General features: G+C 43.9%; 1 protein-coding gene across 3 annotated transcripts in view; it reads left to right on the forward strand.

The window, feature by feature from the left end:
* The first annotated feature begins 4,504 nt into the window (after positions 1-4,504).
* ADGRA3 (adhesion G protein-coupled receptor A3) overlaps positions 4,505-26,143 on the forward strand; it is a 133,994-nt gene continuing 112,355 nt past the window's right edge. For 2 of the 3 annotated variants that reach the window (XM_058722963.1, XM_058722964.1), the window contains exon 1: positions 4,506-4,838. In XM_058722963.1, the coding sequence (XP_058578946.1) occupies positions 4,594-4,838 (245 nt within the window). In that variant the 5' untranslated portion in view covers positions 4,506-4,593. Of the gene's footprint in view, positions 4,839-26,143 lie in introns of all 3 variants that reach the window. The other variant, XM_058722965.1, reaches the window with a different exon arrangement.

A 26,143-nucleotide genomic window follows, 5' to 3' on the forward strand; every position in this document is an offset into this window, starting at 1 on the left:
GAGGAGAACTTTCTGTGATGTTGAAACTATTCTATAGTCTGTGCTGTCCAAAATGGTATTCACCAGCCACATATAGGTAGTGGGCACTTGGGTTGTGGCTAGCATGTTGAAGGAACTGAATTTTTAGTTTAATTGTAATTAATTTAAATTTAAATACTCACATGTATCTAATGTCTACCATATTGGACAGCATAACTTCTGATTCTTTTTGGCTAGAATGAGGTCACCAAAAGTTTGGGCAAGGGAGGCGGGGAAAATGATTAGCTTTTTCAGTCTCTAAGGGAGAAAAGATTTGGGAATGGATGCTTGGCAGAAGCAAGTGTCTGTGATAAAAAGGAGATAAGACAGTGTCATAGAGCTGGTGTCATGTGGGAGACTAAGGACAGAAAAATGTAAACAAATAAATTTTAAAAGGTAGCTATCTTCAGGTTTGAACAAGCCATGTTATCTAGACTCCGTTTAGATGATTGGTCCAGATTTCAGAGTAACTTAATAGGGAGTGATTAGAGGTGGGCGTAATTTAAGAAGGCGGTTGGAAAAGCCTCTAGGAGCTAATAGTTTGGTAGAGGAGGAAGACAAATCATGTAAAATAAATTGTTAACAATAAACAGGGTGGCATCTGTGTATATACACACATATTTATTACATATTCACACATACATAGTTATACACTGTCCCTATTAGGAGGAGAAACAAAGTATTTTGGAGTGTTTCTCTGGTGTCTCCCACAAGCCTTACATAATATAGCAAGACAAGATTGGTAGCATAGAAGCTTTGGAATGTGGTCCACCTACCATCCTTAAAGCAACAGTTGGTGCAACATAGCTTTACTACTGGACTGTGGGTACATGAATATGGTTAATGAGCAATTTCTCAGTTTCTATAGGATGTTCTAAAGTGGGAAATCACAAACACAGTGAAAACTTTGAAAGGATCTCTTAAGTCCTACAACTTCAAATCCTATGATGTTCATGATGCCTGAGGGGGGATCAGCAGTAGATAGACCTGTCTGGCAAGAGGCTGTCGGGCCTGGGGTAGCATAATTAAAGCACGGTTTTTGATCTGACGCAGGGTAAGTGATGGTAAGTTTCAGACAGTATCATCCTCTATTTTTGTACATGTGGAAGGGACTTCTTGCCATTTCCTTACAAACCCATAGTGGTACAGAAATGATAATAACAAGGGGTCCTGTGGTTCAAAGGACTACAGTGTTGAGAGATATTTTTTCTAAAGTTCTTGCCAGCCTTAATACACTACTAACTTGTGATCTATAATGATTTTTAATTTTCAGAGATAGTATGAGTGATTCCTGTACAAGAATGGCTGAAATTGTCCATGTAGTAAAACATTTCATTTCCTCTGTATTTCTCCTTGGATGAGTGGTACTACTTGAGTTTTGTTTGTTTTTTTTTTAAGTTTGTTTATTTACCGAGAGAGAGAGAGAGAGAGAGAGAGAGAGAGAGAGAGAGCTGGGAAGGGGTAGAGAGAGGGAGAAAGAGAATCCCAAGCAGGCTCCACACTGCCAGCTCAGAGTCCAACTCGGGGCTCGAGCTCATGAACCGTGAGATTATGACCTGAGCCGAAATCTAGAGTCAGATACTTAACTGACTGAGACACCCAGGTGCCCCCCACTTGAGATTCTTTTTCTTAAATTCTATACTTTATATAACTTTTTCAACTGCAGTGAAGTAAACAGAGGCTATGTACCAAATTGATGTTAGTGCTTGTGGCAAATTTCAAAATAGACATGCACATTTATTTCAACTATAGACTGACATAAAGTATGTGAAAATATGCACAGATTCTAAGTTCAAATGACAATTTGTAGCTATGACAATAGTAGCATGACTATTAAAAACTTCCATTTTGCCACAGTAAGAAGTATTTAATTTTTTTATGTTTATTTATTTATTTTTGAGAGAGAGAAAGAGAGAGAGAGAATCCCAAGCAGGCTGTGTGCTGTTGCTGTTGACCCCACAAACCTTGAGATCATGACCTGAGCCGAAATCGAGATTCAGATGTTTACCTGATTGAGTCACCCAGGTGCCCTAAGAAGTTTTTACTTTTTTTTTTTTTTTCAACGTTTTTTATTTATTTTTGGGACAGAGAGAGACAGAGCATGAACGGGGGAGGGGCAGAGAGAGAGGGAGACACAGAATCGGAAACAGGCTCCAGGCTCCGAGCCATCAGCCCAGAGCCTGACGCGGGGCTCGAACTCACGGACCGCGAGATCGTGACCTGGCTGAAGTCGGACGCTTAACCAACTGCGCCACCCAGGCGCCCCAGAAGTTTTTACTTTTATAAAGAAAAGGGATGATGATGATAATATCTTTGTTAGTGGATAATAGTTCTTTATATAAATTCAAAAGAAATGTAAACAATTTTGCCTACTTAACACAGAGGCATTTTTTTTTTCTCTTTGCCTTCTAGCTGATTTACAGATTGAAAGCTACTTCATGCTGATGATGAGCTGCCACTTTTTGTACCCATCAGTGTGGAGATCTGCATTGTTCAACGGAGTAGCCGTTAGGCACCTTGGGCTATTTAAACTCAAAGTTAAATTAATTAAACTTAAACAAAATGAAACATTATCTTACCTCACACAGGCTCCATATCACGTGTTAAACACCCACTTGCAGCTGCCATATTGGACAACACAGACCCGGACTATTTCTATCACCTAATGTACTATTAGCAATGGATACTGTTGGGTTTATATGGTTGAATCTCAAAAAATGTTGGTCAGATGAAGTGCTATTCAAACATGACTGCAAGACTGTACGTTATATCATTTATTTCCAATGCGAAAGTTCTAGTCATAGATTTCTGGGAATTGGTCCCTGGGATAAACTCTGCAGGGGCCCCAGACCCAGACAAGAAAAGCCCCGGGGTTCTGCATTTTAGAGGCCACCATTTCAGCTCACCTCCCCAAAGGGAAAAATTCCCCAAGACCAACGGATGTGTTCCCCAAGAGCCTGTGTCCCCTTCCTGAGTGTAGACCTTGTCCAAGGTACCCAGAATCCTTGAATTCACTGATCAAAAATTCCCAAGGCTACTTCTAGGTGCTCAGCAGGCCTCTCTCCAGAATTGTCCTCCCAAGGGAAGACCAAACAACTGATGTGGGCACTGCTACGCCAAGGGGTGGCTGTTTGAGGGTGTGGACAGAGCTTGGTTGAATGGGCTCTGGTATCCATACACGTGCAGAAAGCCCGCTTGTTTATGAATGGAGCTGGCACAGGAAGCAAAGGGTGTGGAAGTGCGTAGGCCAAGGGCTGGGGGTCTGGCAGTTTCCTCCCCGCCATGTTTCAGGGTGGAACTAAAGGCCTCTGAGATCTCTGTACACACACCTGGCCTTGTGGGTTGTTATTAAGGTATGTTTCTCAAGGTAAGAGAATAGATTATATTTAGTTAGCTTGACATATTTCTTGTAAATATTTAAACATAGAGTATTTAAACATAGAGTATGTTAGCCCTTGCAAATATTAGGGTGGGGTTGGCAGCCCCACATCGTAGAGTGATGGATTCAGCTGGGGTTTCTTGACTAGTTTGGTCACTATTGGTCTAACTGGTTACATCTAACTGGTTGCTGTCAGTGGAAAATTTCTTTCAAAAGGCTTTTGGTCAGGCGGGACCCCGATGCATCCTTTCCAGGGTTCACAGCTGGAGTTGCCGAAGGCCAGAAACAGCTTCTGAGAGTCCCCGGACCAGGAGGGGAACCTGTTTCTTGCTCTGGGGCATTTGGGACAAATGAGGCTACCGTGTACCAAGAGAAGGCATGAAATCCCTTGGTGGGGGGGCGGGGATGAGGTGGGAACGTATACTCGGTTTGGGGGCCCTTGCCCTTTCCTTTCTTTCTCGGAGGAAATACAGCCCTGCTCCTCTCCCTCGCTCCACGTTCCCGGCAGGGGCTCCTCGGGCGGAATGGGCGGCCTCCAGGGGCGCACAGGGCGGCTTTGTCTGCAGGGCGGCCGAGGGAATCCAGCGAGAGAGTGGCTACCGTGCCTGGAGTTTGGACGAGAACTTTCTTCCGCCCTCTCCACGAGTTACCGGACTCTCGCGGGGCGCTCACAACTGCTGCCCGGAGGCCGAGGCCGGGGGCCGGGCGTGCACCGGGCCGGGGGTCGGGTCGTGCACCGGACCAGGGCAGGCAGCGCAGATCCCGGAGCACGCTCTTCCTAACCCGAGCCGAAAGCGGCGGGAGGCGCGAGGAGGAGGAGGAGGGAAGGAGGGGGAGGAGGATGGGAGGAGGGGAAGGGGCGGTGGCGGCGGCCGCGGGCGGGGAGGAGCCGCCGCAGGCAGTGGCCGGGGGAGGCGGCGGCGGCAGCGAGGGAGGAGGAGGAGGAGGAGGCGGCGCTCCGGCCGGGCCAGAGAGCAGCGCTGGGACCCGCGCGGCCGTGACCCCGCGGTTCCCCGGACGCCGAGCGCGGCCGCAGCGGACAAAGGAGCATGTTGGCGCCGAGGAGGGCCCGTCCTCCGGCCGCCATGAGGCTCCGGGCGCCGCCGGGCCCGCGCCAAGCCCCCGCCCGCCCGGGCGCCGGGCCGGCCCGCTAGGCCAGCCCGCCGCCGCTCGGCCCGCAGGCCCCGGCGCGCAGCATGGAGCCGCCCGGGCGCCGGCGGGGCCGCGCGCCGCCGCCGCCGCTGCTGCTGCCGTTCGCGCTGCTCGCGCTGCTGGGAGGCGGCGGCTGCGCCGCGGCGCTGCCCCCCGGCTGCAAGCACGACGGGCGGCCCCGAGGGGCCGGCAGGGCGGCGGGCGCCGCCGAGGGCAAGGTGGTGTGCAGCAGCCTGGAGCTCGCGCAGGTCTTGCCCCCCGACACGCTGCCCAACCGCACGGTCACCCTGTGAGTAGCCCTCGCCTCGGGTCCCCTCCCTGGGGCGCTTTCTCGTCGGGCCGCCTCTCTCTGCGCAACTTTGGAGAGGGGTGCTGCCGGCACCCACGCGCCTTTGTGTGAATGAAGCTGCAGGCAGGGATGGCGCTGGGGGGGTTGGCTTGGCAGGGGCGCGTTTCGGGGAAGGCAAGTGAATCCGCCCCGGAGCCGCTTTCCAGTTCCGCTAGTTTGCAAAGTAAAAGTTTTCGGGTTCCCTGGCGCGCCCCGCGCTGTCCCGGCGCAGCGCTTCTGTGGCTGCGCGGTGCCACGTGAGGATGCAAGTAAACACGCAGTCGGCGAAGTTGTAGATGGCCCATCCTTTGCTTGGGCTTCCAGAAAACACGGTGCTCCGTAGAAGCGCCGGTCCTTCAGCTTTTCTGCACATTAACTTACACTTCCATGCGGTTTGCATGAATAGTTTGCAGAATACCAAAACAACACTGGGACTTGGAACGCCTGTGTGTACAATCCCCTAACCCCCAGACTGTTTCCTTGCCTTTCGCTCCCTTAGTTTTATCACACAGTAAAAGAACACCTTTTAAAATGGAGTTGTTATTAAGGGCGTGAAATACATTTGAGACGAACCGTGCACCTTCCAGCCCGGATTTCATGTGTTTGCGCGTTCATACTTAAAAACCCGAGAATTTTGGAATTGAAAACTGGGTTTGTTGAGCCTCCCATGTCGAGGCACTTGAAATTTGAGTTGAGTTTCCGACCTGGAAGGAAGAGTTTTTGGTCTCAGGACTCCATTTGTGCTCAGATTCACGGTCCAGTTTTGCAGGCGTGGTTCTGCCCATGCTAGCCGGACAGTTGGAATCTTGACTTGATTTTCTGAACGAGGAATTGGCTTGGAAAAGTTCAACTATTTCTAAGGGATATTTTGTCGAACTGAAACGTGAGCCTCTCTGTCCCGTGTTCCTCTCCGTTCTTTTGGTTTGTTTCCTAAAAAAGAATCAAGGCTACCACTGTAAAAACACGAAGGCAGGGGGAACAGCATGATTTATGAAAAGCTTGAAGTACGATTTTTAATTTAACCCAAATTAAGCAGGAGGCTAGGGGTAAGAGAAGTATAAACCTCATTACTAAAACCTTTGTTCTTCCATTTCCATTTGTTTGAAATAAGAAAGGCTTAACACATGGAAAAAGTGTTTTTGTCTATGGAGGCATGAAAATGGATAAAATAGTTTTCTTTGACTCCTTTACTGACCGTTTGGTAGTGGCAGCAGCTGTATTTATTTATTTCTTAACCCAGATTCTTTGAAGTGGAAATTTTGGGATGGGACCTTTAATTACAGTCTTGAGTCAAGCAGTGAAAACCCCATGTTGGAGATATCCCTTTATAACTTTGCGGAAATTAGTCATCATACATTTGGGTTCTGAATCGGTGGTGCTCCAGCTGATTCAAGTTTAGGTCGAGTTTTTCAGAATGTCAACAGTTTCAGCTGTATTGTCAGTTATTTTGTAAGTTGTTTTTGTTTTGCAGAAAAAAAAAGATGGTGTCATAGAAAATCACTTTTCAGCACATTATCAGTTAAGCTGTTTCAAAGAATTCTTAGTGCCTTTAAAATGTCATAATTTTTTAAAACGTTTATTTAGTTTTGAGAGAGAGCATGAGCCCTAGTGGGGGAGGGGCAGAGAGAGAGAGGGGGACAGAGGATCCTAAGCGGGCTCCCGTGCATGCAGGAAAGAGCCCGATGGATGTGGGGCTCCAACTCACAAACTGTGAGATCATGGCCTGAGCTGAAGTCGGACGATTAACCAACTGAGCCACCCAGGCGCCCCTACAATGTCCTATTAATCCAATATTTTTTGCACCTGAAACCTCTTTAGATGAAAATAATAGAATGTAGTGAATGGGGAGAAATTATGATTCACTTAAGAATCAGCTAATGTTCCGGATTACGTTGGTTCAAGTTATATCGGACCAGTTCCCTTATTTTGCTAGGGAGTACATCGGAGAGTCCTGCAGGGATAAGTGACTTGCCCAAGTTCCATAGTGATTGAGCATCAGGGTCAATGTCCTAGATTCCTGATGTGCAGTTCAGATGCTTTCTTAACTGTCTCCCCCCCCCCCCCCCCCCCCGCCCCCAAGGCTTTCATCATCTTATTAGTTCAACAGTTGTGTGTGTGTGTGTGTGTGTGTGTGTGTGTGTGTGTTGTTGTTGTTTTTGAGTGTTTCCTAGGTAGTGGCAGCATGTTGAGGTTTAGACTAGGTGTTAATTTCCTCCGGGTGTGGCAAATTACCACACATTGGGTGGCATAAAACCAACAAATTTCTTTTCTTACAATTCTGGGAGCTGGAAGTTGCAAGTCAAGGAGTCAGTAGAGCTTTGTCTTCTCCGGAAGGGTCTTCTGACATTTCTTGGATTGTGCCACCCCAGTGCCAATCTCTGCCCCTGTCTTCATGTCGCTTCTTTCCGGGGTGTCTCTGTGTTTCACATACTGCCCCTTCTCTTGTAAGGACACCAGTCATTGAATTTAGGGTCCACCCTACGTTCAGGATGATCTCATCCAAGGATATGTAACTTAATTACATTGCAAAGACCCTATTTTCAAATAAGATCACTTTCAGGGGTACCAGGGGTTTAGAGCTTTGGACCTCTTTTGAGGGCATACTATTGAACTCACTACAGAATATAAATAAAGCATGGTCTTTCTTTAGGAACACACAGGCAGTAGGAGAGAAATATTCATGAATTCAGAACAGTATGGTAAATGCTCTAATCCTGGAGTGTACATGTAGCAAAAGGAACCCAGAGGAGGGCAACCAAATCCCCCTTGGGGCATAGTTGGTGGGATCCAGGATCTGAGGATCCTGAGCCAATTCGAGAAGGATGAGGTGGATACCTGTGAATGAAAAAGGTGATGAGATGAGGGGGAAGAAATGCGGAGTTGGTCTGTGGTAGACTCCCTACTTCCCACCCCATGCCCATGGGCTTGGAGGGTGCAGTGTTGGCTTGCTATGCGGTGCAGTTTATATTGCTGGATGTCAAGGGCAAGTGTCTACTCCCTGGAGTGGTCCAAGGGGAGCCCGCAAGCGCCTGGTCAAGGACAGACAGGCTTTCTGGTTCTGGTTTGAGTTTTAATTCCTTAGGTGTGGCCAGCCATTTTCAGCTGCTGCAAGGAAATTTGATGGGGATAGCAAGGATAGGATAGAATTTTTTTCTTTTTTTAAATAATGAAAAGTAAGGTAATTTCTGCCTTGGGGAATGAATTAGGCTTCACCATAGCCAAGAGCTCAGACCCTTCAGCTATCTTCATGAACAACATCTATTTTCATAGCCTTCGTTATGGAGAGGTCCAGCAGAAACCCTCCGCGTGACCACACTTCTTTCATGTGTCATGTAGTCTTTTGTATTAATGGAGTAAATTGCATCTATTATTTACAGCCAGATTGAATTAAAATTTGACTTTTAATGTTTTTGTTGGAAATATATATTACTATTTTTTAAACATGTTTGTTTAGTTTTGAGAGAGTGCAAGTGGGGGAGGGATGGAGAGAGGAGGACAGAAGATAGATCTGAAGCTAGCTCTGCATTGACAGGCTGGCAGCTGCAAGCCCGATGTGGGGCTCCAACTCACTAACCTGGAGATCATGACCTGAACTAAAAGTTGGATGCTCAACCAACTGAGCCACCCAGGTGCCCTAAAATATTAGTTATTAACTTTATTCCTGTCTTATTTGATATTTTAAGTTTTAAAAATAATGAGGACTTCAGTTATAGAAAGTTTTACAAATTTACCTTGATTTTCAGATTTTTTTTTTCCCATAATGCTACCATGGAGATTCTAGGTAAATTTTTTTTTTTTTTTTAATTTATGATTTGTCATGAATCGTACCTTAGGGACAATGTCTAGATGTTTCTCACACTTTTTAAAACAATCAGATAATGTAGAAGGTTTGGTTTTTACTCTACAAAATGTTTGTTTTTGCTATCAAAGACCTGATTACAGACATCAACCAGTGTGCCCAGCTCAGTGTCAGGGAGACAAAAAGGAATGCTGTATTGTTTTGAAACCTAAACCTGGTTGGAAGAAAGGATTTGCACAAAAGCAGCATTTAGGGAACAATTGCAGACTGTCTGTAATTAAGTAATAAATCCTGTACTGCCAACTGTTTAAATGCTTTAGGAAGTCTGAAAAGATTGGAGATCGGTTGGGGCTGCGGACGCCCTGGGAGATTTTCTGTTTTCCTGGAGAAGTTTGGACTTGAGCAAGGCCTGAGGGAAGGGAAAGATTGGATTTTGTGCGGACATCGGGGAGTTACTGACAGGGGTGGGGACGGAGTGGTTCTACTGAAGCAGGGAGGTGGTTTTCAGAACCACTGGTCTGTACCAGGTATGTAATACCCAGGTGTGGTGGAGGTCAAGTTAGAGTAGGGGAGCGTGTGCAGGTGGGGAGGAGGAGGTGGGGGTGTGGCCCAGGCAGAAGCTCCCTGGAGCAGTGGTGGAGCCTGGTGAAGTGGGGGACTCAGAGGGGGGAGCATGCGGTCGTAGAAGCCAAGGCACGTTCAGGTTTGAAGGAAGGAACGGGTGCCCATGTTGAGAGATGCTGGGGAATCAGGACCAGGAAGGCCAACGAGCTGAGCACTGGATTGGCCTGCTTGGCGCTTTGGTGCCCTCTGGGGGTCGGAGGCCATGAGGAGAGGTTGGGGTGGCTTCAAGGGAGAAGGGGGTGAGCGAGGATGGTGGTGGTAGCATCTAGACGAGGAAGAATTTCGGTGCAAAGGAAGGTTTCTTAGGAGCAAAGGACCATGAGAGCACATCGGAGTAAGCTGGACAGTAACTTGGGTGTGGGGCACACGGTGGATGGAAGATGAGATGAGCTAAGCGTAGGCACAGGGTTTTGCTGGCAACAGGCACTGTTCGTTCTCGAAGAAGGCGGTGGTGAGGCAGGAGGGCTTTGGGAGTGCAGGTGGGTTGAAGTGGGGGTTCTTTTATGTTCCCATAGACGTGGAGGCAGGGTGAGGGAGGAAGGAGAAACAGGAGGCTGGCTGGCCTTTGGAAGCTGGGAGAGCTCGCTCGCTCGCTGGGGATTGTAGAAAAGTCAGCAGGGTGGAGTTGTGTCCATTTCTGCCTTGTGATCAAATTCGAAGGCACATAGATGACCACAGTTCTTTCTCCAGTCGCATTCAGCCCAGAGGTGTAAATTGTTGGGATTGGCTCAGCTGCTTCTTGCCAGGGCAGTGCCACAGAGCGAGAGAGGCATAGGCTGTGGCCTGAAGTTCTGTGTGTCAAGGGTTAGGTTTTTATCTTTGAATTCAAGGCCATCCAAACGTTTTGTAGCCTTATTTCCTAATACTTGGCACCAATTATATTTTCTTCACATGCATATCAGTTGAGGCACTGTTAATACTGTAGGCACTCGGCTGGGTGCTAGGGGTGTTCAGGGATCACGTAAGACGTGATTCTTTCGTCTAAGGATCAGTGCTATGTGCAAAGTCTCTGCGTAACCCAAGTGTGCCTCTCATTGTCCCCTGACTTGGTTTCCTGTGCATCAAGGGTAAGTCTGTCGCTCTTGCCTGGAAATCCTATTCTGGTAAATTCTGGGTCCTTCACAATCCAGCTCAGCTGCTGTGAGCTTTTTTGTCACCCTTCTGGCTTTGGATCCGTCCCTTCTCTGAAGCCGGGTAGTGCTTAACTAACTGTGCTCCCATGTCCCTCTGTGACACTTTATATGACACTTGCTCTCGTAAAGCACGTACCCTTGAAGGGAAGGACTGGGAAACCTGTCTTAATACCGTGCCTGGACTGTGGGGTGCGAATTGTTCTTAATGGGCGTGAGTCATACTGGCAAAGATAATACTGTATATGTGGTACGACAAAAGGACAGTGGAGGGATGGAAGAGGGATGCGAATTCAGATTTTCACCCTATTATGGCAAATGAGAACACTTATTTATTTATTTTTAGGTTTTTTTTTTTTAATGTTTTATTTATTTTTGAGGGACAGAGCGTGAGTGGGGGAGGGGCAGAGAGAGAGAGGGAGACACAGAATCTGAAACAGGCTCCAGGCTCCCAGCTGTCAGCACAGAGCCCAACGCTGGGCCCGAACCCACGAACTGTGAGATCATGGCCTGAACCAAAGTCAGACGCTTAACCAACGCAGCCACCCAGGGGCCCTGAGAACACTTGTTTACTTAGGTCCGCGTTTCATGGCCGTAGGATCCCCAGTTCAAGAAGGGTACGTGAAATTTGTTTAGTTACATTTGACAGAAGTGATCTTATGTGTCTGGTGAGTACACACATAAGGCGGCGTGGTGGCAGGTTGCTCAGAAATAGTGCAGAATTTTGGGCAGACTTAGGCGTTTGGTCCATGAACGCAGACCTTAAGTTTTTTTCCAATAGGATGGGAAGCTTTTACATGATCCAGACTCTGAATCTTGTTGCTTCTTGCCTGCTTGGAGCGCTCCAGCATCAGGAGTGTGTGAGAGAGGTTGGTGGGTTTGGCAACAAACCAGAAATTAAAATACCAGGAACAAAAGAGCACAGGAATGTTTGGAGATCCTTGTCCCAGTTCATCCACTTTTCCCAGGAGCCTGTAAAGATGGTTTTAAAAAACAGACAAAAACAAAAACAAAACACACCAAAAAACAAAACAAAACAAACACCCCCCCCCCCAAAAAAAAACCCCAGAAGTAAAAGCTCTCGGAAAGTCAGAAAATGACAGTGTGAAGTTTTAGTGTATGTAATCAGTGATTTATTACTATTATTCTTTGCTATTTAGCTTCTGAAAGCCATTGTTTTCTGTATTGGCTGCATTCCTGTGAAGGGGTCTTCAATCCAGAAGACACAGCTAATTTATTGTTGGGTGAACATTTTCCTTGTAAATAGGCAAAAATTAGGATACAGAGCTCTTTTACATTTTAGTAGCTTGTTAAGTCAGTTTTTGCAAAGGTAAGGAAGCTATAGATGCAGGCTTGCTCAATGAGTTTTTAATTGTTGCCAGACTAAATTTATTTTAAAACTTAATGTAATTTTCATGCTTTGTGGTTTAGCTTGCATTAATGTTCCTGTGCAATTTTAGTCTGAGGAGAGAGTTTTAGAGAAAGTAAGCATCTTCTCCCAAGGTTTTTTTTTTTTTTTTTCTTTTCATGACTAAACTTCTCAGAAATTTCTGGTAGGGGAATATCCTGCGTGTTGGCGTGGGGTGAACAGAGAGGGAGTGGGCATCTCACAGAAGGCCGCTTTTCAGTACCATGCTGAGTACATGGCAGTTCACCCAGGGAGGCATTTCTTGTCCTCAATTCCCTCCTGCTCAGGGTCTGAAGGGAACAAAAGGAAAGTTTAGGGATTGGTGTAAGAAGTCTGCAGAACAACCCCTCCCCCCAGTGCTCTGGTCTTCCTTTTTCCTTTCTGTAAGTTGCAAGCCCAGGCTTAAATCTGTGCATTTCCCCATGCAGCGGGGTCTGTCCAAAGACCCAAATCTACTTTTGATGTTTACTGTTCTGTACTGGCATTCTTTTTTTTTTTTTTTTAAGTTGATTCTAGTATCCAACTTTAATAAATTTACCACATATTCTTTCTTTTTTTTCAACATGTTTGTTTATTTTGAGAGAGAGAGAGAGAGAGCACAAGTGGGGAGAGGGACAGAGAGGGGGAGAGAATCTTAAGCAGGCTCCATGCTGAGCACGGAGCCTAATGTGGGGCTCAATCCCACAACCCTGGGATCATGACCTGAGCCGTAATCAAGAGTTGGATGCTCAATTGACTAGCCACCCAGGTGCCTCTTGACCACATTTTCTTATGGCAGTGAATATTTGGGTTTCATTATTCATTTCGTTGGTTTAAAAATACAAAGAAAAGTATGTAAATTGTATATAGGAAGAAATTATGTTCCCTAGTGACTGTAATCTTATAAATCTTTAATAAAAGGGAAGGTTAAAAAAAGTTCCTTGAGATCAAAACTGGGAAAGAAAAGGAAAAACAGTCTTTCAGATGACATGATCTTGTTTTGAAGAGACCTAAAATGGGATTTGATATTTGCTGAAGTAATGTATTTTTTTTTTAATTGATGTATAGTTTCTATACAACGTTATCAGTTTCAGGTGTACAACATACCGATTAGACAATTCTATACATTATGCAGTGTTCCCCACAGTCACCATCTGTCACCATTCAAACTTATTACAAATATTATTGATTATATTCCCTATGCTGTACTTTTTACCCATGTAACATTTTATACCCGGAAGTATGTACTTCTGAATCCTTCTCACCTGTTCTGCCCCTCCTTCCTTTGGCAACCACTAGTTCTCTGTATTTATGAGTTTGTTTCTGTGTTTTGTTCATTTCTTTCTTTAGATACCACATAGAAGTGAAATCATATAGTATTTGTCTTTCTCTGTCTTATGTCACTTAGCATAATACCCTCTAGATCCATCATGTTGTTGCAAATGGCAAAATGTTACTCTTTCTATGGCTGGGTAATACTTTATGGTTTATACCACATCTTCTTTATCCATTCATTTGTTGATGGACGCTTAAGTTGTTTCCATGTCTTGGCTATTGTAAATAATGCTACAGTAAATATAGGGGTACATATATCGTTTTTAATTAGTGTTTTTGTTTTCTTTGGGTAGATACCCAGCAGTGGAATTACTGGATCATATGGAATTTCTAGTTTTAATTTTTTGAGGAGCCTCCTAGTGTTTTCCATAGCGGCTGCACCAGTTTCCATTCCTACCAATAGTGGGAAAGGATTCTCTTTTCTCCCCTTCCTTGCCAGCACTCGCCGTTTCTTGTCTTTTGATACTAGCCATTGAGGTGACATCTCATCGTGGTTTTGACTGCATTTCTCTGAGGACTAGTGATGTGGAGCATCTTCTTGTGTGTTGGTCTATTCAGGTTCTCTGTCCATTTTTAATCAAATTATTAGTTTTTTTTGTTTTGTTTTTGGAATTGAGTTGGTGAGTTCTTTATACATTTTGGATATTAACCCCTTATTGGATATATAATTTGCAAATATTCCTCTCATTGATTAGGTTACCTTTTCACTTTGTAGATGGTCTCCTTTGCTGTACAAAAGCTTTTTAATTTGATGTAGGCCCAATGGTTTATTTTTGCTTTTATTTCCCTTGCCTGAAGAGACATATCCAGAAAGACATTACTAAGGCCATTGTCCAAGAGATTACGGCCCATGGTTTCTTTTAGGAATTTTATGCTTTCAGGTCTTACATTTAGATCTTTAATCCATTTTGAGTTAATTTTGCATTTGGTGTAAGAAAGTGGCCCAGGTTAATTCTTTCACATGTATCTGTCCAGTTTCCTCAACATTTATTGAAAAGTCTTCTCCCCATTGTATATTTTTGCCCCCTTTGTTGTAGATTAATTGAGCATATAAACATGGGTTTATTTCTGAGTTCTCTTTTCTGTTCCATTGATCTATGTGTATTTTTGTGCTAGTATCTTACTGTTTTTATTACCATAGCTTTGTAGTATACTTTTGCTAAAAAACATTCTAGTGTAATTAAAATACAGTATTATATTAGTTTCAGGTGTTCAGTATAGTGAATCAACAATTCTGCACATTACTAAGGGCTCGGTAAGTGTAGTTTTAAAATCGTTTTAAAATTGTTCTCAATCTGGTATGTGATGCCTACATCTTTGTCCTTTTTTTTCTCAAGATGCTTTGGTTATCTGGGGTATTTTATGGTTTTGTACAAATTTTATGATTATTCTAGTTGTGTGAAAAATACTATTGGTGTATATGTATGTGTGTGTATATATATATATATATATATATATATATATATATTTTTTTTTTTTTTTTTTTTACGTTTGTTTATTTTGAGAGAGACAGAGACAGCATGAGTGGGGAAGGGGCAGGGAGAGAGGGAGAGAGAGAATCCCAAACAGGTTCCATGCTGCCAGCACAGAGCCTGATGTGGGGCTGGAATTCATGAAGCCATGAGATCAGGACCTGAGCTGAAACCAGGAGTCAGATGCTTAACTGACTGAACCACCCTGGTGCCCCCTGTTGGTATTTTGATAGGGATTGCTTTGAAACTGTAGATTGCTTTGGACTGTATGAACATCTAACAATATTAATTCTTCCAATCTGTGAATGTGGAATTATCTTCCCATTTGTGTCCTCTTCATCAATGTCTTACAGTTTGCGGATTACAGAAGTTTTATCCCCTTGGTTAAATTTATTCTTTGGAATTCTTTTTGCTGCAGTTGTAAAAAGGATTTTCTTTATTTCTCTTCTCTGTTACTTCATTATTAGTGTATAGAAATGTAACAGATACCTGTATGATAATTTTGTATTCTGCAACTTTACTGAATTTATTAGTTCCAGTTTACTATTGGTAAAGTCTTTGGGACTTTTTCTATATAATATGTCATCTGTAAATAATGACAGTTTTATTTTTTCCCCACCAATTTGGATGCCTTTTATTTCTTATCTGATTTCTGTGGCTAAGACTTCCAGCGTTATGTTGAATAAAATTGTAAGAGTCACCTCGGTGTCTTGTTCCTGATTTTAGAGGCAAAGCTTTCTGTTCATCATTGTGGGTTTGTCATTATATTATATTTATTAATATGTAGCTGTATTATACACACACACACACATATGTACAAATAAAATAGGGCTGTGGGCCTCTATTATATTGAGCGATGTTCCCTGTAAACCCTCTTTGTTAAGAGTTTTTATCATGAATGGATATTGTACTTTGTCAAATGCTTTTTCTGCATCTACTGAGATGTTTTGATTTTTATCATTCATTTTGTTAATGTGTATCATGTTGATCTTGTGGATATTGAACCATCCTTGCATTCTTGGAATATATCCCACCGGATTGTGGTGAATGATCCTTTTAATGTGTTGTTGAATTCAGTTTGCTGGTATTTTGTTGATTTTTGCACATATGTTCATCAAGGATTTTGGCCTGTACTTTACTTTTCTTTTTTTCTTTTTTGTAATGTCTTTCTTTGGTTTTGGTACCAGGATAATGCTGAACTTGAAGAATGCATTTGGAAGCTTTCCTTACTCTTCTAATTTTAAGAATAGTGTGGGAAGGATAGTTGTTAACTCTTTAAATGTTTGATAGCATTTACCTGTGAAGCTGTTTGATTCTGAATGTTTATTGGGAGTTTTTTAATTATATATTCAATTTTGTTACTAGTACTCTGTTTAGATTTTTTGTATTTTTCTGACTCCGTGTTAGAAGATTGTATGTTTCTAGGAATTTATCCATTTCTCCTAGGTTGTCCAGTTTGGCATTTAATGTTTTTGCAGTAATCTCTTACAGTTCTTTATATTTCTATGATGTCAGTTGTTACTTCTCTTTGATATCTGATTGTATTATATATGTCCTGTTTTTTTCTTGACGAGTCTTGCTAAAGGTTTATCAATTTTATCTTTTCACAGAACTAGGACTTTGGTTTCATTGATCTTTTCTATTGTTTCTTTTGGAATCCTTTATTTCTGGTCTGGTCTTTATTACTTCCTTTCTTCTAACTTTGGGCTTCTTTTTTTTCCCTCTCTAGTTCCTTTAGGTGCAAGTTTGGATTTATTTGAGATTTTTTCCTGTTTCTTGAGGTGGACCTGTATCCCTGTAAGCTCCCCTATTAGACTGCTTTTGCTATGTCCCAAAGATTTTGGTGGATCATTGTGTTGCCGCCTTCATTTGTCCCCAGCTCTTCTTGGATTTCGTCTTTGATTTCTTTGACGCATTGGTTGTTTAGTAGCATGTGGTTTAGTTCTAGTGGCATTTCTGATGATTCCCATCCTGTTTTTAAAAATGGCTTGCTTTTGCATTCATTCAACAAAGTTATTCACTGCCTACTCTGTTTGTTGTAGACTTAGGTGGATTTCTGTGACTTTTTATCTCTGGGCATGACTTTTTCTTTGGCCATCAGACCAGTTTTATCCTAGTCCTGTATGCTCGTATCCCTTTCTGGAACTCCATTTCTTGCCCTTAAGCTGTCCAGTATCTCTCCTACCAGACTTGACCACTGGCTCTTTGTGATGTGATTTAACCTGCATCTCCCTCCATTGCTGTGCTCTGCTAAGAGAGCTAGAGGTGGCAGGGGTGGAAGGCGGGAGTGGGGGCTAACAGGTGGATTTGTAGAAATTCTTATAGGCATTTCTAAGGGAAATTTGTAAGACTGGCTTAGGAAAACCTTGTGAGAGGGGCTCATAGACCTTTTTGTTCAGTGACCACCATTGTTTTCCCTCACGTCCACCTGCCGGGCACAAAACCTTTCCAAACCTAGTGTGTCTCAGACCTCTTGTGGTACATAATCACTTCCATTATTTATAGCAATTCTTTCCGAGAACTTTCATGCCATGACCTGTATAGGTAGTGATGATGTCTGTGTGAATGATGCCCCAGGCTCTGCATCCCAGCCCCAGGGGTTGAGGGGAGCGGTTCTCTCAGCTTTCCTATAATCTGGTCGGTGGATTTTTTTGTTGAGGCTTTTCAACCTTGCATTGAGTCACCTGGGAGCATTACAAGTTCAGATGCCTGGGCCACAGACCTCCGCTCTGATTTAATTGTTCCAGAATGAGGCCTAGATGTTGGTATTTTTCACACCTCTGCAGGCAAGTCTGATGTCACCTGGGTTGAGAACTTGTTGTCTAGTAGCCTAGCGACCTGAGGGTTAACCATCTTGACCAGCTGTCACCCACTGCCACAAAAGTAGAGAAAAGAATAGAGGGACACATTGGGGACAGCTGCCTCACGTGGGAGGGAGGGAGTGTTTTAAGTGGAGCAAAGATGGATGAAAATGAGACATTTAGGTAGCTGAGAGCTTTAGGGGGCCTTATTCACAGGAGACAAGACAAGTGACCATTTGTAAGGTAGGGAGTGATGTGCTGCAGGTGGATTTAATGTCAGGTCGTGGGGTTAAGGACAGTTAGGTTGTAGCAGTGTGTTGTGGCACCAAGTGAGCTGAAAGGGCCTAACAGCAGTGAGCATTTGTCCAAACCAGTATTTAAGGGCCTGGTACTCTGGTGGAGCCCCCTGCCTGAGTGTACCTTAAACCCATTATTTTAGATTTAAAGTAGAGATTTAAATCTGGTCGTAATGCATTATTAACATAAAATGATGGAGGAATGAGGAGAGGCCTAGTTTCCCAGGTATATACCTGCTCTGGGAATTTTGGTGGGAGGGAGGTCTTACTAGTTAAAAAAAAAAAAGTCTTATTTTACTTTGCATTGTGATTATTAGTGAAGTTTAATATAATCTGACATGTTGGGGTGCCAGGGTGGCTTAGTCAGTTAAGTATCCGACTTGGGCTCAGATCATGATCACGAGCCCCATGTCAGGTTCTGTGCTGACAGTTCGGAGCCTGGAGCCTGCTTCGGGTTCTGTGTCTCTTGCTCTCTCTCTCTCTCTCTCTGTCTCTCTCTCTCTCAAAAATAAACATTAAAAAAATTTATAAATCTGATGTGTTTACAAAACTCATTTGTGTTCGACCACCTTCTCTGTACACTTTTATTTTCTAATACCATTTTCCCCACTTGATACTCTTGAGATTTTGAGACCTTCTAATCATCTGATAACATTTTAAGTTAAAAAAAATTTTTTTTAAGTTTATTTTGAGGGGGAGAGAGAACATGTGTTTGCGCGTGGGGGAGGGGCAACGAGGAGAGACAGAATCCCTGGCAGGCTCTGTGCCATCAGTGATCAGCGCACGGCCCGTTGCGGGACTCCATCTCACAAACCGTGTGATAGATCATGACCTGAGCCAAAATCAAGAATTGGACGCTTAACCGACTGAGCCACCCAGGCTCCCCTCATCTGATAACATTTAAAAAATTATTTTCTTGCTGATTGGGTTGGACAGTGGAGGCTGGACGATGGGCATCCTTGTCATATTCTTGACTTTATAAGTGATCGGCATGTTGGGCAGACCAGGACAAGAGATTTTCTGTATCCTAGGCTGTGACCCTGAACGGGCTCTTATAGGAGGCACTTGCTAGTTGCTTTTAGCTCTTTATCAATTCAGATGACTGACCTTCCTGTTCTTAGTTTAAATAAAATATATACATCTTTTGACACCCCCCCCTTTCTCTGCCACCCCGATATTCCGATATTTTGCCTTAAGTTTAAATTACATAGTGTTTGAATTGGGCATATTTGAAATCTTTTTTTTTTTTTTTTTTGGTTGGTTGTTCCAACCTGCCCCTGTGGGAGTGGGGCAGGTCTACAGAATTCTATATTCTATACAAAGAAAGCTGAATTATCCAGACCCTTAGAATCTTAGAGTTCTTGCTCAACCTTTTTAGATGACAGTGCCATGAGCATAAAGGAAATCTTTTGGCATAATTGCTAGCTCTACGTGAAAAAGCGCTGCTTCCTCCCTATTTAAGAATGGTCTTTGCAGTCAAGATGTCCCTGTAGAAGAGGAATAAGCACGCCGCCTACCGAGGCTGGGGAGAAGTAGAGAATCCCTGGCGTAATCGAAGCTCCCCAAGCCCCCTGCCTCCCACTTCCCACATCCCTAGTACAGGGAATAATGCACAGGATGTGATTGCGAATTAAATTCACTCCCCATATGAGGACATTTCGGAATTATAATACCTCTTTCCGAATATGTGACCTGGGCTCATAGAAGGTCTAGAAGGTCTGTTCTTTTGAGGTCACAGACCCTTGTTTTGCTCCTTCCTTCAATTGTAGCACCTGGAGTACGGACTTGTATTGCACATGCACTTCTGTGATGGCCTCTTAGTGTGGGCTGGACCAACAGGGCGTTGTAGATTGTGTTTGGGACGGCCCTTCAGTCTAAACCCTCCTTAAATTTAATCGAAGGGAACTTAGAGTGGCCTCAGAGGTGTAAGTGTGATAGAAATTCTTTAATGCAACTGTTAAAGTTTTTTTTTTTAAGTCTGTTTGAATCTAAGTCTAATTAAATTGATTCATTTCCCATCAAGATAAGACTTAAAAGCATCCTTTGTTTTATTGTGCAATGCTTCCCAGCTTTTTTCTCACGAAGAGGCAAAGAGAAATTGACGAGTGTTGTATTCATCTCCAGGACCATGTTTAAGACAGATGTGCTTTCTATTAGATTAATCTTTTTTTTTTTAACCTGCCTTTTTTTTCTTTTTAAACAAGACCAAGCATAAACTCTCCCTTAATGCCCAAGACTCGACTAGAATTCTAAAGTCATTACAGTACTGTGGGCCTTCAGTTCACCTTCACAATGCCAGGCTGCTCCTTCGTTCCTTGTGACTGGGTCCTGCCTCTCGTTTGCTTGCATTAAGGCAGGCATCATACTGTGTGGAACTATTTATAATCCTCACTGTCTTACCAGATTGTGAACTCTTGATGGTGATACTTATCTCTGTGTCTTCAATGTCTCCCCCGTAAACGCTCAGTAAATCTTTGTATAAAGAACTCTCATTTCCCCCCACTGGTTTTTAAATTAAGTTTTAAAAATGTTTCTATTTTTGAGAGAGAGAGTGTGGGGGAGAGACAGAGCGGGGGATACAGAGGATCTGACGTAAGTTCTGTGCTGACACCAGAGAGCCCAATATGGGGCTCGAACTCCTGAACAATGAGATCATGGTGGAAGTCAGAGGCTTAACTGACTGAGTCCCCCGGGCGCCCCTTCCCCAGTATTTTTTTTTTTTTCTTTCTTTCCTTAAGTAGGACTGGGAACAGAATGTTGCATCATCCTTAAGAGGGATGAATCTATCATGGATAAGCTTCAGGTTCTTGAAAGCAGAATGCCCAACCTACAAGATTAGGGCTTAGACTCCCACTCTTCATTTGCTAGTGAAAAATGTCTTCCCAGATTAGTTTGTCCGCCTCCCTTCTTGATCCCACTCCCCACTACCTCTTGAGAAGCCCATCACTTACCTTTCCTGTGTTTTGAGTTTCTCTCCTACTTTGTGACGTTTCTCCTAGGCATACACCGCCATGTCCTTTTCTCCTCTCCCCAAACACCCCCTTGTAGCACCATGTTGGAGGGGTCACTCTCTTCCTTCACAATATAGCTTCTTGAAAAGGGGCTTGAATCCATTGTCTTCATCTCCTTACTCTTCATTTCACTTTCAACCCATTACTGTCTCGTGTCTGTACGGAGCCCAGCCTGAGTCCATCTAGATGTAGACATTTTCCATTCACCACCACGTGTGTTGACTTCTGGTTCTTTGATGGCCACCACCTGTTATCAAGCTCCCCTAATGATTGAATCTTGGCAGTTCACACAGTTTGCGCCATGAAGCTCTTAGGAAGAAATGGTTAGCTTGGCTGTGTGGTTTCTCTGTCAAGATAGACCATGGAGAGCCTTGTCCTAAATAATGCTTTTTGAAGTGCTGAGAATGGGTGTCATCTGATCCGAACCCATGAGAAATAGAGATTGTCCACTTGAGATTACTGCCATTTTAAAGCACCCTGGGTACCTGTGTGACCAGTTTTCAGGGTTCCTTACTTAAATAAAATTATTGGAGTTCCTGCAGGGGTAAAGTTGAAACACTTACGCATCAGCTCGGCTAGAAGTTAGCAACCACAGACCGGGACCCTGAGCATAAATACTTTGTCAGACTTTTCCTCGTTTAAGCTTTGTGACGTTCTCAGGTACTTGAGTTAATATTTACATCTTTTCCCATTTGAGTGATTTTTTAAACCTTTTAAATTGTGGGTGTCCTGTTGGCACTGCGTGAGCAAAGGTGAGGGGGGATTATGGAGGCCTTCTACGTGGTCCTGGTACGTTGAGTAGTACTGGATGGTGGCACCTTTCAAACGGAAGGTGTAGGGGTCGTGCAGTCTGGGAGTACCAGGCTCCTGTTGTGCCTGGAAGATATACCTGGGAGGTGAACCTAATCTGGCCCAGTCAGGTTCCCTCTCTTTTAAACTTCTTTGTCTTGCTAATCTATGAAACTGAGCCTTAGTGGTTATATTTTATTCTGACCCTGAGGGATTAGTTTTAGTTTAGGTTAGGTTTGGTTATTTTTAGGGATGCATTTATTTTTCTGTTGGGAGATGGCGGGATAGTAAAGTCAATCTAGAGATTCTGGTCGTCTTGTTGTCTTTCAAGAGCATGGGAATTGGAAAACACTACCAAGCCTTCTGATGAAATTAATTTGATAGACCTGCTGCTTCCAGTTTGGATGTCGCCTAAAGATTTATGATTGAGTTACATGGTTACAAACTGTTTCTTTCTGTTGCTGGTTTAACTTTCTCCCAAAACCGGTTTGGTAATTACCAGGAAATACTGGAGAACAGGAGAACCTTAAGCTGTCTATAGAGCCTTTCAGCCTTCAGAACTACCTTTATATACAAGAACCTTTCACTGAGTTATGAGTTGTAATGACGGCCAGCATTCAGATGTTTCTCATGTACCGGGTACTGTGCGAAATGTTTCACATACCACAGCTCAATCATGAAAACCAGTTCATGAGGTTGCTGTGGTCCCGCCCCTCCCCAACATCTGACAGGTGTGCCAGCCGAAGTGTGGACAGGTAAATCGATCCTCTCAAGTTACAGGCTTTGTAGGTTTCTGGCGTCTGTGTCCTCTGGGCCTGTAATTCTCAGTATCATGTCCATAAAAGATAAAACAGACAATTTAGGTGCTCACTTAGGCAGTGGGATTGGGGTTAAATCTTTTTTTTTTTTTTAATTTTTGAAATTTACTTATTTTTAGAGAGCAGGGGAGGGGCAGAGAGGGAGGGAGAGAGAGAGAGAATCCCAAGCAGGCTGTGCACTGTCAGCGCAGAGCCCAATGTGGGACTTGATCTCACAAACTGAGAAATCATGACCTGAGCCAAAATCAAGAGTCAGATGCTCAACCGACTAAGCCACCCAGGCGCCCTTGGGGGTTAAGTCTTTGTCGAACAAAAGATATGGGACTTCTTTACTTTGAACCATTTCTTTAGCAGTGGCTGGCTGATGAGATAACAAGGTAACTGAGAATTCTCACCTGGTGCATATTCTGTCCAAGGAACTAACTGTTGAAGGAAAGAATTTTAATTTCCTATTTTCCTATCATCGAGTGGTTTTGGGGGGTGACTAGGGCGGTGGCACTTGGGACGGCCGTGGAGTAGTATTGATGATTAAATAATCAGTCCTTTTCTTGTCTGCATTCTTGAGGTTGGAAATTGTACCCTGGAATGCTAATTGACCCTGTCTCAAGCCTGGCTGCCACTTTCAGATGAAAGGAGTGATAGCGAAGGGAAGTAGCTGCATTTTGGGTAGGTTTCCACTTTTAGGGAGGGTCCACACCTACGTGTCACAGTTGCGCTGGGTAAGCAGGGCTCTGGCATTCTTATTCCCTATTTGATAAGGATGACCAGAAGGAGGGTACAGAAGAAATAGCAATGAGACCGGATGGCTGCGTGGGTGGCTTACAGTAGCTTTGATACCAAGCAGAATGGTGACCTGTAGCCAGTCCTCACTTTTCTGGCCCTCCCTTTCTTGAATAGTAAAATGGGGGTTTGAAGCAGATGATCTTCAAGGGCTCTTGAACTAGTAAAGTTGTATGATTTTATATATCCCACTAAAGCAGACCAAACCTGATAAAATCACGAGGTAGATTTAAAAATCCATGCACGTTGAAGGAAGCTCAAATTGTTTTATTAGGATTGATTCATTGCATTATAATAGGTGCAGCAGCTGTTTTCTTGGGGGAGGGGGTGTAGTATTGGGTCTGTTCAAGTCCTGAGTCTGGTCTGTGTGGTTCCTGAGCTCCTGGGCATTTTCTTTCTTTTCTTTTTTTTTTTTTTTTTTTTTAAATGTTTATTCATTTTTGAGAGACAGAGAGAGCATGAGTGGGGAAGGGGCAGAGAGGGAGGAAGGCACAGAATTCGAAGCAGGCTCCAGGCTCTGAGCTGTCAGCACAGAGCTCGACACAGGGCTCGAACTCACGAACTGCGAGATCGTGACCTGAGCCTAAGTCAGACGCTCAACCGACTGAGCCACTCAGGCGCCCCACCTGGGCGTTTTCGTACCACTCCTGGGGCTAGTTGCCCCTCACCGGCTGAGACCTGCCCTCTCCCTAGGGCTACTGCCAGCCTTGGGACCGTGCACTCCCTTTCTGTTAATTGGATTTCTTTTTTGACTCTTAGTTCCCATCTTTAACATCTTGGTAGACTTTGTTAGCATCTGAACTCCGGTTGTCTCTTTGTGTAACCCTATTCCTTCCTCTGTTACAGGAATATAGATTTTTAACTTCCCAGCTCAATGAATCGGCCAGCTTGCTTGTCTGAATTTTTGAGTCTCAAAGGAATTGACAGGGTGTCCATAATGTTTGGAAACCTCATCTTACTTTCTTTTCTTTTCTTTTCTCTTTCTCTTTCTCTTTCTCTTTCTCTTTCTCTTTCTCTTTCTCTTTCTCTTTCTCTTTCTCTTTCTCTTTCTCTTTCTCTTTCTCTTTCTCTTTCTTTCTCTTTCTCTTTCTCTTTCTTTTGTATATTAGAGAGAGAGAAAGAGCCCGAGTGGGGGAGACACAGAATCCGAAGCAGGCTCCATGTTCTGAGCTGTCAGCACAGAGCCTGACGTGGGGCTTGAACCCACGAACCCCAAGATCATGACCTGAGCCGAAGTCAGATGCTTAGCTGACTGAGCCACCCAGGTACCCCTAGACTTTCTTTTTAGCATAGTGAAGATACCCTTCATGACATCATACACACAGTCACGTATTTTTTCCTTTTATCTCCAGACTTAGTGCATCTTTTAAAAAAATTTTAATGTTTATTATGAGAGTGAGAGAGTGTGCGAACAGAAGCAGAGGAGGGACAGAGAGAAGGAGAGACAGAATCCCAAGCAGGCTCCTGCACTATCAGTGCAGAGCCCAATGTGGGGCTCAAACTCTTGAACTGCAAGATCATGACCTGAGCCGAGACCGAGAATCTGACACTTAACTGACTGAGCCACCCAGGCGCCCCCAGACTTTATGCATCTTACAGATTGTGTGCCACACAATTATTTTCTTGCTGGCATGCTCTCCTACCCTTTACAGCTTTGCCTGTGTTACCACATATTTTTTTATTAAAATTTTTTTTTAATGTTTATTTTTGAGAGAGAGAGACAGAGTGCAAGCAGGGGAGGGGCAGAGAGAGAGGGAGATAGAGAACCCGAAGCAGACTCCAGGCTCTGAGCTGTCAGCACAGAGCCCGATGCGGGGCTGGAACCCACGAACTGCAAGATCGTGACCTGAGCTAAAGTCAGACGCTCGATTGACTGAGCCACCCAGGTGCTCCATCACATATTTAATACAGCTCTTTCAATGCCAGTGTTCTGGCTGATGCTGTTTCACGGCAGTCCCCACTGACTCTGAATACCTAACTTCTCTCTAAGTGGGTAGGCCAGCTTCTGGTCATGATCCCTCCACCAATTATAAAACTACATGTGGGGTCATAGTTGTCTATGATCTACTTCTGCACTGGAAGCCAGTATGACAGATAGATTTCTTGAGTGTCTGCACTGGTGAATTGGGAATAGCCATCAGGAGTGTCGTGTAAGTGTATCAGGAAAGAGCTAGGACTCACTCATGGGCTGCCGTGGGCCTGGGATGGGGACCACTAATGAGCTGCCCCGGGACGGGGAGGTGACGGCACACATGCCGTTGTTTGCCAGTCGTCCCGGAAGCCCAAGGCTCTTAATCATTTCTTTTTCTTTTATAATCTTAGGATCATATGGCTTTTTGTGCATATCCATGTTCTTTACCGTTTGAGAGTGTTTTCAACAGCTACTTTAAGAGTGGCTTGGCATACATTTATAAAAGGTCTCAGGAGATTTCTTACTGGAAGAATTAGATTCTATACTTAGTAGTAAGCTCTCTCCTTGTCAAAAATATTGATTTCACTCCTCAGTGATAGTTCCTAAAATGTACTTTCCAAATATCTTCTAATAGAGTGGCTCCTAGCATTTGGACCAGCAGTCTAAGGATCTTTGGGAGATTATACTGGAGGAGAATGCTGGTTCCCATATATTAAGAACTACAAATTAGTGAAAACAGACATGATCTATTAGAAATATGGGGCAGTAATAACAGGCAATGTCTACAGAGCGTGCCAGATCCTGTCCTGTGTGATTTGAGTGTTGTATTAGTTAATTCATACAGTTCCCTGATGATATCATTATTCTGATCCCTCTTTTGTGTCTGAGGATGTGGGGCATGGAGGCTTATTGATTTCCCTGAGGTCACTAGCCAGTAAGTGATGAAACCGGGACATGAGCCCAGACAGCCTGACTCTAGAGCTCATGTTTGTAAGCAGTGTGTTGTAATGGTCAAGGGGCGTTTCCAGACCTTCAAGGGAAGGAAACAGATTCTCAGTCGGAAATGCAAATTAGAATTTTGAGGTACCACTTTTCACTACTTAGATTCAAGT

This window comes from Neofelis nebulosa, chromosome 3, assembly GCF_028018385.1.
Source record: "Neofelis nebulosa isolate mNeoNeb1 chromosome 3, mNeoNeb1.pri, whole genome shotgun sequence".
Taxonomy (NCBI): domain Eukaryota; kingdom Metazoa; phylum Chordata; class Mammalia; order Carnivora; family Felidae; genus Neofelis; species Neofelis nebulosa.